Raw genomic sequence first — 12,703 nt, 5'->3', positions numbered from 1 at the left:
AGGAGGTAAATAAGTTGCTCTGCTGTAGTTGAGGCCACACTTGACTTCCCTGTCAATAATTACTTTACAACATTCATCATCTGTCAGACAGTCACAGTATATATCGGTTTCTGTTGTTCAGTATCAGAAAACCTTTATTAATATGTGTACAGTTTGGTAACAGTTGCTCAGGACTGTGGAACCTATAAATTATAAGGAATAGAAGAAATACTGCATTATGCCCTATAGTAACACTTTGACTTTGAGCTGAAAAGGGATGTCTAAATGGAGAAAAGTCCAGATAATCATTTTAAAAACATTTAGTTTTGTATTTTTTTATCCCTCATGACCCACTGGAGAACCCTGAATTCACATTGTCCACAACATAATTGAAACATAAGTGAAACAGTCGTAGTTTTCCTAACTTTGACAAGTGGATTTTAGTTTTTACTTGACTCTCTACTCATCACAGGACAGCTAGCAGCCAGCCAAAGAGAGAGTTCAAACCGAAGTCCATCCTGAGCAGCATTGAAACACTGGACCACAGCCAGAGCAATGGCCTGTCTTACAGCTCTTCACTCATATCCACCGGTACATATATGTCTTTATTAAATCAGTGGAATGCTTTTTCTTTTATGTAACTTTTACCATCAGATCCATTCAGCCATTGTTTGCTTTGAGTTGCATTTTTTTCTGTGGTCCGTTACAGATATCCAGATCAACCACACATTCAGTGGGCAAAGTAGGTATTCATTTACACAAATGTTATATTTATACAAAATTTTCGTTTAAGGCTCTCATCCTTTTGGTAGTTTTTATTTATGGGCTTATGTGTGCCCGCCCTCCACTTTGCAGTGATATGTCTCATATCCAGATGTATGGTAATGTTGCTGAAACACATTAAAATGGACTGACTGTGTTGCCCTTCCATCACCAAATGCAGATTCACAAGTACACTGTTCAAGAGTTTTTCAGTTATTCAGTCGTGAAAGTAATAATTTCACCTGTTCCCCATCCTCCAGTTTCCTAACAAATCCTTCATGGTTGTTGCTCTTACATGACCAAAACTGTTTAGTAAAGCAAACTTGTGCTGTAATCATTCTTTAGGTTAGCCAAACATTTTTTGGGCTATGTTGAATACCCTCTGTAGAGCTTTTTTGTATACTGAGCAGCTAGCATACCACACTGGTAGCATGTTAAGAGAATTTCTATTGTGGATCTGTAAAAGGTCACCAGCAGCTTTTCCTTCAGATTATGTGTCCTCAATATTCTCAGAAAGTGTAGACGTGCCTATTTAACAGCAACCGTCATGTTGATGGATTGAGAGATTGTCTGGTATGCGATTTCCAAGAAATTTGAAGCTGTGGACTCTTTCCTCGCAGTCTCTGTCGATTAGGATGATGAGGAGACATGTTCTGATTTTCCTCAAGTCTATGATGAGTTCTCTGTTTTTTTGTGTATATTTGACCACTGTGAAAGTGTAAGTGCAGTTAGAATTCCCTAACACACGTTGACACCAGTTGAAATTTACATTTACATCTTGTTTGCAAAACATGCTGGTGCCCTCTAATGGGTAAAGTCTGACACTAATTATGTGCATGCAGTATGGAGTGTTATTGTGCAGATTCCAAGGACCCATTTGCAATGAGTCTTTTATCATATACTCAGTGTGTGCATAGTTTTGTCTTGTGGTCAGTGTCATTTCCAATTATCTTTGTCCAGCTGATCATACAACTTCTGTCCAAATGTCATGGCCTGACATTACTCCTACCAATGGCAACATTCACCATGAGTAATGCAAACTGAACATTCACATCTGTGTACATCAGTCCTTCAGGTTTGACATTAACTAACAACAGTTTGGATTCTTAATCAGTCTCACCACTATGTGGCAAAAATACAAGTGATTTCAACTCAGATCAAACGTCATTTAAAATGAATGTCAAATTCAAGTGTAGATTGGCTCCAGGTTGAAAGGAATCATGAGTTGCAGCCTTATTCTACATACACTACAGTAACAGATAAGGTAAGAAATAAGCTGTTAGACATTTGGAACAGTTAAACAAACAGTTACAAAACCGTCATTTTGTATCGTCATTTTATGTCATCATTTTATATCGTCAGTTTATATCGTCAGTTTATATCGTCATTTTATATTGTCATTTTATGTCTTCATTTTAGAACATCATTTTAGAGCGTAGTTTTATATCATCATTTTATAACATCATTTCATGTTGTCATTTTAGAACGTCTTTCTGTGTTTGACTGCAGAGTTGGAGGTGTTGGACCAGCCATGCTGTCGCTCCCTCTATGACTCTGAGCCAGAAAATGAGGGAGAACTTGGCTTCAAGGAGGGCGAAATTATAATCCTTACCAACCAAACAGATGAAAACTGGTATGAGGGCATGATCAGTGGTGAGTCCGGCTTCTTTCCCATCAACTACGTGAAGGTCATTGTTCCCCTGTCTCAGTGAAGACCAGCACCTCGAGCACTCCTCAGACTCCGTCCTGCCTCATCAGACTCGGCCTCTGTACTCAGCTCGACTTGGATGTAAAGATACACAGCTTCAGATCAGCCTGTAGATGAAAAGAATTTTCATGTTGTGATTTTCAAAACCTACCAGAGAGGAAGTAGTTTTGTTCTAAGCTGACTTAAGATCAAATGTTGCTGACTGCATTGTTTTCCTAATGGAATTTATGAATCTAAAGCCAACAGAAGCCCAAGCCACTGGGACACTCTGCCATGGTTGGACCATTTGTCTCCTTTCACTGAGGTATAAATGTCAAGCATTCGTCAAACACTGTAATCCATCCTGTCAGTCTACCACATTAGGTTGCTTGCAGCTTATCCTTAAAAGTTAATCTCATTGAGCTGTCAGTCTTTTGCGTCCCAGAACCCCACCCTACACCAAGGCTCCTTAACATTGCTTTAAGTGCATCGGCGGATAATGACTGCTTAGTGACACCACTACACCAAGATATTTCATTACATTATTGTCATATTATTTCCCTTATAGTCACGTTAAGTTCATTTCAAAGTATTTGGCTAATTGCATCAGCAATCACCTTATAATTTCAGCTTGAAATGCTATTGACCTTTTTCATCATGCTGACCACATGCTCGCTAATTAACAGAGGTCAAATAAGTAGCTTGTTGTTTAAAGGGTTGATTCACCCAAATTACACATAGTGTCTGTTGATTAGGATGCTTTGTTTGTATTTGTTCGAATTTTGAGCTATTAGTCTGTGAGGATTTTGACTTCACTCTAATACAGTGGAGGTGAATGGAATGTAATTTGTGCTGTTTACAGCATCAAAGTGACAAAAACTCCACAGTTCAGTAGGAATAGGATTTGTTTTTGAGTGAAAGGACCCTTTACAAAGAATCAGCAAGTTTGTTGCCAGCCTATATATTTAAAACGAGCACAGTTTTTCATTATCTGCTGCCCAACACTACTAATATCGCAGCCGCACTCCTTTATTCCACTGATGTTGTGTTTAACATGATTTATCATCTATAATGCCAAAGTTCAAAGCCCAGTTTATTTTAACTTACTTTTTACAATTTGGCCATCATTTCTGCCCATAATTATTAAAACTCTACTAAGATTAGAAACATTTCGACCCATCTAACTTCATTTTTGTAAAGAGGTTGATGGGTTGAAAAACACAAGTAGTCAGATGATTAGACCCGTTTTAATTAATAGTTTTTAGGGCATGATGGAGACCAAAACAGTGCTAAATGGATCTGATAGACAGTTATGTGGCTCTAAATAATTGCAAGTGTTCATCCGTGAACTTTTTCATACAAACATTCCATTGCTATCATTTTAGATGTGTGTTATTATTTTGTGAACATTTCAGCCACAGGTCTTGGACACTTAAATGTCACCAACGCGTGAAAGCTTAACATTTAAGGAGATGTGACTCTGATGGCCTGTCTTGTGTTGTAACTCAGTACTTTTCTGTTGATATCTATTTTTCTATTCCAGTTTTTTGCCTGTTTGCCTGCTGTGGCCACATTTTTACGACTGAAGAAATGAAGTCAACTCCATCGCTCTTTCTCTCTGTTTACATGCTCTAACTTATATAAGGATGCCTTGTCACACAGCCAGTTATTTTTCAAATTTTGTCTATATTGCATTGAAGCCTTAGAATCTACCTACTACATACATTATACATGGATATGCACCTTTTTGTCTGTCAATGTTTTGCATTCCCTCTTCTTCAACGTTGCTCTTTGTGTCATTCACAACAGGATGAAAATCACCATCATATCGGATACATTTTAGTGGTCAAATTGGTAGATACTAGATTTATATAACCACAAATGTTGTTTGTACTGCAGTGTAATTCATTAACTTTGTCAATTATTGTAATGTAGATCAGAAAACGTTGTATCACATCTTCAGTTCAAAGTAGGCTGAGTCTGTGGAAGTAGACTATTCTGTTATGTTGTGAAACTCATACAGCTTTCCTATTAGCTGGTCAAATCCGTAGAATAAGTGAAGACCTGCAGTGACTGTGTGGTTATGCTAATGAACCTGTTTATTTAGATAGGCTCATCACAGAATGAGTGGTCAGTTGCACGATAACCAGCAGCTGTCTCTTCAGAATCAGTTAAATGCCACCCAGATAAGAAGGTGCAGAAAAATTGGGAAATTGCCATATTTTTTTCTAAGAAAAGCTACGGTCTATTTATCTCAGTTGAAAACCATGACAATTGGCCTTAATTTCATTTTTATTTCTATCGTCACCTGTTTTATGAATGTATTTTATCATGTTTTAGTAAGAACCCTCTGTTTTCTCATGCACTCTTGTTTTAATTTTGTGTTGCAAACTCAAAACTTGCTTCATGAGGAGCATAAATTTAAGAGCATCTCAAACAACAACAAAGTCATATCATCACTCTGCTGCTGAAGATTTTTCTTTTAATAGAAATCTTTTAATGCCATGAAGCCATTTTGCAATGTTGACTTCTACAATATTTTGAAATTTCTATATCTCTGATTCACCTCCTCACTTGCTACCTTTCAGTAGCAGCAGCTGAGCTCATATTGTTGTATTTAGAGGCTCCATCAGGCCAAAGGGATGGACAAAATGGGATTCATCCAGAACCAAAGTGAAACTATGAAAACTGCTGGCCACATTGTAAGGCATCCTGTGTTTCTGTGTTTAGGATATTTTTTTCACTGAAATGGGAAGATGAGGGGGAAAAGTTTTTCACAAGCATCTTTTCCCTGCAGATTTATTTACTTATTTGCTTGCTTTAGTTTTAAAAACTATGAACAGACATAGCTGTTCATAGCTCCAGACCTAGAAGTTAGGTTTGGATATGGGTGTCAGTATGTACTCTATGGACTATTTTCCTAATTTATGTTATTTATTCATCTTCGGCCATATGCAGAGTGACTTTTCTTTATATACAATAAAGAGAGATTAAACATAATATAAGCGTCTACGGGGCCATTTTTTCATAGCATCTTAACGCCTGCTGACAGACTTGCAGCAGTTTCAGAGGCGTCGGACCAACGTGGCAGCTCGGTCGCAAACTTTCTCTTTTATTATGAAAACAGTTCAGCAAAGAGTATTTCTGAAAGCATTTGAGGTGAGAAATAAGCCGCTGAATCTGTCCTGATTTTAGCTCAACGACGGCTAGTTTAGACGTTTAACAAAAGTTTTGCGATGTATCGGACCCCGCGCTCATTTGCATAAAGTAGAAATGAAGCACTTTATGCAAATGAGTGGCGGGGCGACGCACCCACAATGCAACGTGGTGGGTTTCACATAGACATGAATTGGGTGGGGGGTCTGTGACATCGTCTTTCGCCGATTTACAATCAGGTCCTTTCAAAACTCCCCAAAAGAACTATTCACCAGAATGACTCATGTGAAGTGGCTCATGCTAATGACCACCATTAGCATACGAGGACTCGGTGAAACTCGCATTTCAGTGACCCCCACTGTCACTCCCTGGCTCCCAACGACCATCGTTGAGGAGCCAGACAGGCCTTGGCAATGGTCGTCGGAATGTGAATAGCACTGACCACACCTCACAGGGGTTATAAGGTGAGGCAACGCCAACCACCACCAGAACTGAAGAAGCCTCTTGGATGAGAGGTGAAACGTCTTCAAGGAACTTTCTTAAAGTCCAGTTGGATTGATTTAAACAACTTTGGGTAAGATGTTGCATGATGATGTGTTTTTTGTTTTTTAAAAAAAAATAAAGATCACGATCATGAATTTTTGTATAGTGGTAGGCACTGTCTGCAGTATAGTCACAGAACCTTACAGAAAGGGATGTCCTTGAGAAGGTTTATTTATGCATTCTTCCCCTGTTAAGTCTTCAGAACATAACAGGGGAAGAATTTTTTTCAGAATATTTGATTTACAACTACATATAGTTTTACCAAAACAACTATATTGTAAAACTATATGTAATTAAATGAAATATTTCGAATGTGACTGGTTTTTTAAACTGCTGCAAGGTTAGCCTATTTCAACCTACAGTTATCAGTATTATTATTATTATTATTTGCAGTTAGCCCCAGAGTATGAATGCCTGACTCTTTGAAAATAGGAGTTCTCTCTCATCACTGTACCTCTATTTGCCATTGCAGTTTCTCTTAGAGTATTCATTTTACAGCCTACTTCGAGACAAAGGAAACTGGCTGTGCAGTTCTGTGTTTTATTTTTCAGTAGCATCGTTTATGCAAAAGGTGTTTTATAGATGCTGTAAATTAATATACTAATGAATATATTGCGTAAGTAAATAACTAGCAAATACCGAACCAAAATTCATGTGTGTTTTCTTTGCATGCGTCTGATCTGTAATCTATTTGATCAAATATACATGGACATGCGGTCCACCGACTTTTGTGTGCTTTGGCCATATGAATGTTTTTAGGCATCTTGGTTTCAGTGATAGGAAATTTGTGTGTCAAGAGTGTGCTTGTGATTTTGCGTGACTCTGTTCCTTTTCTTCAACTTGACATTACCCCCCTCTGAGACAGACCTCCCCACCCATACCCAACGTCACTGTAGCACATAATTTATTCTCTTCTGTGTAAACAAGATCAAATCTCTGCCATGTGTATATCTGCTACAAACCAGAAGAGTGGAGGCTACTATGGCAACAAATTGTATTGCATTTAAGAATGAAACATTCAACTGCAACATTTTATATAACATCTAGGTATATTTAGCCATTTGGCGCATTAAGTTTGTAGTTCCCAAATTGGGCCCCACAAGGAGGTATATTATTCTTAATCTAATTGGTCTCAAGATTATTGTTACTGTTAGAAACAACAAAAAAAGTGATTTATTGGACTTTTCTCTAATTGTGATGGACATTGTTTTGTATTAAAGGTGGTTGGAAAACAGTGCCTTAAACAATCTGTCCTCTCATCCATGATGCATCTCACAAAAGAATATCTATAGGCTGCCTCTATACTCACTGACTCAGTGCACTGTGAACTCATAGCACATCGATGTAGGTTCCTGTCAAGAACACGATTTATATTATGCAATAAACACTCATGAAATCACAAATTTAAAAATATCCCGGCTTTAAGACTCAAACATCAGCATGATTTATTTATTGACAAGAGCATGTGAATATATTCATTGATGTGAGGTTTCTTCCATACAGAATTCATTCAAGTTATGATTTTCTGACTGACTCGTGTGTAACAGGGCTGTTGTGAATCAATAAGATCAATCAAAGGAGTCAATATCATTACTTCTGTTATTGCATTAATTTATGGTCCTCTATGGTGGAATAAAGGATTTGGTCACCCAAATTACAAAAAACATTCAATGTGATAGAGCGCTAATGCAGTTTTACCGACATCAAGGTTTTAATCTTTAGTTTGAGAAAAACATTTGGAGAGCTAATTTAGTTTATAAATCATTTTAGAAGCTGTAGATGTGGTGTTTTTGCTGAATTGTATTGCAATACTCCAGGAGTATTTCCAGTAACCCTTATTTCTGGCAGAAGAGATTCAGATTAGAGTGTCAGGACAGACAAAAAGAGAGAAGTATGACAGTGAACAAACATCCCCGTATCAAATCAAACCAGGGACTTTGCCCAGACTTACGTCACCCTCACCTATATAAATTTTGCAGACAAAAATTGTGTCCCCATGTATTGCCAAGTGATCAACAGCAACACCAAACTCCAGCCTCCAAATTGAACACTAAGGTAAAACAATATACACTATTCTTAACATTATAACCTTTACGACAGAAAGATTTACTACTGGGTAATTGGATTATATTGCATTAGTTTTAGATAGTTGAACCTAAAAAAAATATATTTCTTTTGTCCCCTACCTGTTTCTGTCTGGTCTTGCATTTGTGACCAGTTTTCATCAGAACAACTTAGTACTGAAAAAGTAGCATCTGTAACACCACTCTAAACGTGTTTACATGATAACATTTTTCAACAATCTGACAGCTTCTTGTGCTCATATAACACTAGATTTTTTTTCTAATCCACTTTTGTGGGCTGCATGCATCAGCAGCAGTGGTAACTTATGGCCTGTGATTGTGTGCTGACCATTTTCCAGTTCAGTTAATTCTTTGTTTCTATGTCCTTTGTAAATCATTTAATTTGAAAATAGATCATTTGAAATAAAAATATTTTATAGGCCTTTTAATGTTTATCATTTTATTTGATAAATATTCCTGTTAACAGAGTCTAGCAAAAGTGGCATCTGAGCAAAGCAAATTAAATATCTCTGATGTAGAGATAACTAAGGTTTTCTTTTTCAAAAAATCCTGGTAAGCCACTCCTTCCCTGAAGGACAGAATCCTTGCCATGGCAAGCCAGTGCAGCAAGATAAATACAGGCTGTAACATGTGACTCTGTAGTTAAATTCTATATCCAGACCTCAGCACTCCTCTGCTTGGATCCTCTGATCTCCCTTTTACTCTTCATAGGAAGCCTCTCTCCTTTATGGGAGTCCTCTCTCTTTGGTTGCTCTAGTGTTGTCTCTCGGACCTCCTCAGACACCTGCATCCTACCACAATTCACAGTGCAGGTCCAGTCAGGCTGGTGACCAACCACCAGGTTCAGAGTTGGCAGGGAAGTGGTGCTAGTTCCTTCTCTGAAGTCTAAAGAAGATGTCAGAGATGGGCTATCTTGAGGGAAAGTTTCATAACCTCTCCTCATCCTTGGACAACGTCCCCGGGATCTCCTCCTCCTCTGCCTCACTGCCTGACGGATCTTCTTCCAGCCCAGGTGGTTGAGCTCCAGCAGGTTGAGCAGGATGCAGAAAACTCCCACACAAAACATGAAGAGCAGGAAGATGGTTTTCTCAGTAGGTCTGGAGATGTAGCAGTCCACTGGCTGGGTGCAGGGGGGTGAGGTACAAAGGAAATGGACAGGCACCTGAAAGCCAAAAAGTTTCCACTGGGCCAGGACAAAGCCCACCTCCAGGACAGCCCGTAAACATACATGGAAGACATAACATTTGGACAGAACTCCTCCAGAGACCACATGACCTTCTGTGCTCACCTCCCTTAAAGTGCATGTTTGGGCCTGGCTCAAGGATACTATGTTGTTGGGGTCTCCGCTCTGGAGACTCTGAATGGTGATGCCATCAAGTACATCTGCTAGGCTGTGACCTAGATGCTTGTGGCAGTGGATAGAGTAGCTTTCTGAGTTGCAGCTCTGATCATATGCTTCCTGTCCACCTTCTCGCCCTACATCTGGGCCTCTCTGTCCTGTAATGTCCCCCAGTCCTTGTCCTCGTCTCAGTGTGGTGTTTTGGGGCAGCTTGGACAGGTTGTGCCAGGTGTAAATGATGAAACACAGCGATGGTGTAGAGACGCTGATGATGTGAAAGACCCAGAAGCGAGGCTGTGAGATGGGTGCAAACGCATCATAGCAGACGGTGGAACATCCTGGCTGCAAAGTGTTGCATACAAACATCTCCTGCTCGTCGGTGTACACGTCTTCAGTAGCCACAGCCACAATTAACAGCCGGAAAATGACCATGACAGTGAGCCACAGGCGCCCAATCATGGTGGAGTGCTGGTGGACAGCATCCAGGAGACGTTTAAGCAAAGTCCATTCCGTCATGGTGGCCCGTGGCTGCCGGCTGCCTCGAGGAGGGATGAGCTGCCTGAAATAGAACAGTCTGCTGTGAACTGATCCACCTCTGCTCCTCCTAACCTAGTTGACTTGCTGAAACCTTAAGGCGCTCTGCACAGGACCTGATCTTATGTACACTTGCCCATCTAGACTACACTACCTTCTGCTCCTGAGCTTTTTTCTAAATTCTGGACATTTTTATTTGTCATTTTCCTGAAAGTTCCTTGAGTGTATCTGCTCTCCCTAACTGAACCCCACAGTCAGCCTCCTCTGTGCCTGAATGTTCATCAGTCCTGCTTGGCTACCTTAAGAACAGTGGAGCCACTGCAAGAGAGAGCCACCCATCTTTCATAGATAAGGGTGTCCACTTGACATGAATCACTTGGCACACTCTGTTCTCTTTCTTGTGCTTAGGATCCATTTTAAAACCAGGAGACATCACTCTTCCTCTGCTGAAGGACCTGCTGATAGTGCAGACTGACAGAGCATTTTTTTTACAGATTAGTCCTCTGAACACTAATGGGCATGCCTTTAATGGATAGGCATGTATAAACGATGACCAGAACAGAGAAGCATGGTCAGTCCCAGACTGTGGACAACACTTGTCATACATTGTTTTGTACAAAAAGATTTTAAGAATGTTGTACTAAGATACATGAGTTTACACTAATTAAGAAACAGACATTAAGACTGGTGACAATACAGCTGTCCAGAGTTCAGTCATTTGGTTTTTTGTGTCAGGGTTTGTTTTGACTACCTCTCTCAAGCTACTTGCCAATCCACTTATCTCTGTTAAAAAAAAAAAAAAAAAACCTTGAAAGGACTGTTAGCATCAAATCATTGTGTGTTCCAGAAAAAAAAAAAACACTTATTTCCTTACTTCAAACAGTTCTCGCAAACTGCAACTGTCTCCCTGCCTGACAGGGCATGTATTGCAACATTTGTTGTAGCACTTAATGAAACAGTTTTATTCCCTGCTGACACTTTGGTTCTTCTAATGTCTTCCATTTTTCACATTTTGTTTTCCTTGATGAAGTTTGTAGATGTTAAGATTATCTTTGAGTAATGAATACAAATTTAAATCTAAAATCCTAGTGTATTTTAAATTCTATGATGTTTGAATCAATCAGCTATCAACAGAATGTCAGATGTCAGAATCCCTGCTTCAGTGTGTGTGTATATATATGTATATGTGTGTGTATGTGTATGTATATATATATATACACGCGCACACACGCTTTACAATCCAAGAGGGGGCCGTCGTGGTAAACTGGTAATAGTGGCCCAGTGTTTGTAGTTATTTTGCTGAAACAAAAATCATATACAAAATTTTCTTTTAAGGTCATTTTTCAGAATATAACTAAAAATATGGATTTTTTTATTTTTTAAAAAAACAGCCAGGAGGGGACCATCAGCCCTGCCTGACATCTACATATCAAAGAGTGGCCCTCCATAGCCTTCAGTGGAGCTGTAGGTGTTAACACAACAGTTCAGCCTGACCGACATCTACACATCAAAGAGGGGCCCTCCATTGCAGGTTCTGGAGGGCCCCTCTTTCATACGTAGATGTCGGTCAGGGCTGCGATGGAACTGTCTGTTACACAAATGAATTAGTATTAAGTCTAAGTGTAACTTTAAAGTTTTAAATGTTTAAACACATAAAAGTCATTTGACTTAATTAGTCTCTCTTACAAATCCCTGATTTGGTTGGTTTGGTTGCTTGGTTGCATGCACTAACATCATCTATCAAGAACTGTGACATCAGAAACAATTACTTAAATTTTTTATATGTGCATCTCCATTCACATATATTCAGAAATACCATTGAAATCTTTGTAAAGTAATATTTTTGAATGTTTGTCACACTTCCTGACAACAAACATGTCTTTGTTTTTCATTTTATATTAGGGGTTCTCACATTTTGCTGTGCTAGTATGAAATAACTATGAAATGAGATAAGTGTGAATTTCAAATTAGACCTTTGTATTGCCTCTTTATTATTTCACTCCTGAAGGTAAAACCTTTCATTTGAGGCTCGGATTAAAAAACTTCTGCAACTACAGTTTATTGTGGTCTAATGAACATCTTTTTAGAATCCATTTCAGAGTAAATAATTATTACAACAATGTCACAATGCAAGTTGTAAATGATTCTTTCTCTAATCAGGACTATATTGTAAATACTGAAATGATCTTCTATCTATGTATAAACACTGGAGTGTTAATGTCGCTCTGTGCTATCTAAAAGGGCCCTCGTGTCGTTATGGACTATCTAAAAGAGGACCCCTATCATTCTGTACCACCAAAGTGTGGACCTTATTCTCTGTCAGCCATAAAATCAATCAATTTTGTGAATAAGTTTCCCCTTTAATTGAAAATAGATTAATTGAGGGAACTATGATATTATTTAACATTACACTCACCTTCCTGCAGTAAGTAATATTTTTGAAAATAATTTTAAACATTGCATCTACCTGTAGATTGTGTTCAAAACAAACTGAATGAGGCTTATTTCATTTAAAGTGTTAAACAGAAAAAAGTAAAAAAACTACATTCAATCACAATGACTGGTGCAGAACAAATGCTGACAGTGACGCTACTATTGGCAGCAATGACAGTTTTGGGA

At 38.7% G+C, this 12,703-nt stretch overlaps 1 protein-coding gene across 1 annotated transcript; it reads right to left on the bottom strand.

The window, feature by feature from the left end:
• Positions 1 to 7,547: 7,547 nt before the first annotated feature.
• Positions 7,548 to 10,259, bottom strand: gjd6 (gap junction protein delta 6). Its single transcript, XM_035958336.2, has one exon. It carries the CDS (start codon positions 10,064 to 10,066, stop codon positions 8,861 to 8,863), a length of 1,206 nt encoding a protein of 401 aa, XP_035814229.1. The 5' UTR covers positions 10,067 to 10,259; the 3' UTR covers positions 7,548 to 8,860.
• Between the last annotated feature and the right edge of the window lie 2,444 nt (positions 10,260 to 12,703).

The sequence above is a fragment of the Amphiprion ocellaris genome, chromosome 1 (assembly GCF_022539595.1).
Source record: "Amphiprion ocellaris isolate individual 3 ecotype Okinawa chromosome 1, ASM2253959v1, whole genome shotgun sequence".
Lineage (NCBI taxonomy): Eukaryota > Metazoa > Chordata > Actinopteri > Pomacentridae > Amphiprion > Amphiprion ocellaris.
Note: the sequence above shows the minus strand (reverse complement) of the source record. Positions and strands in the feature narration are given on the sequence as shown.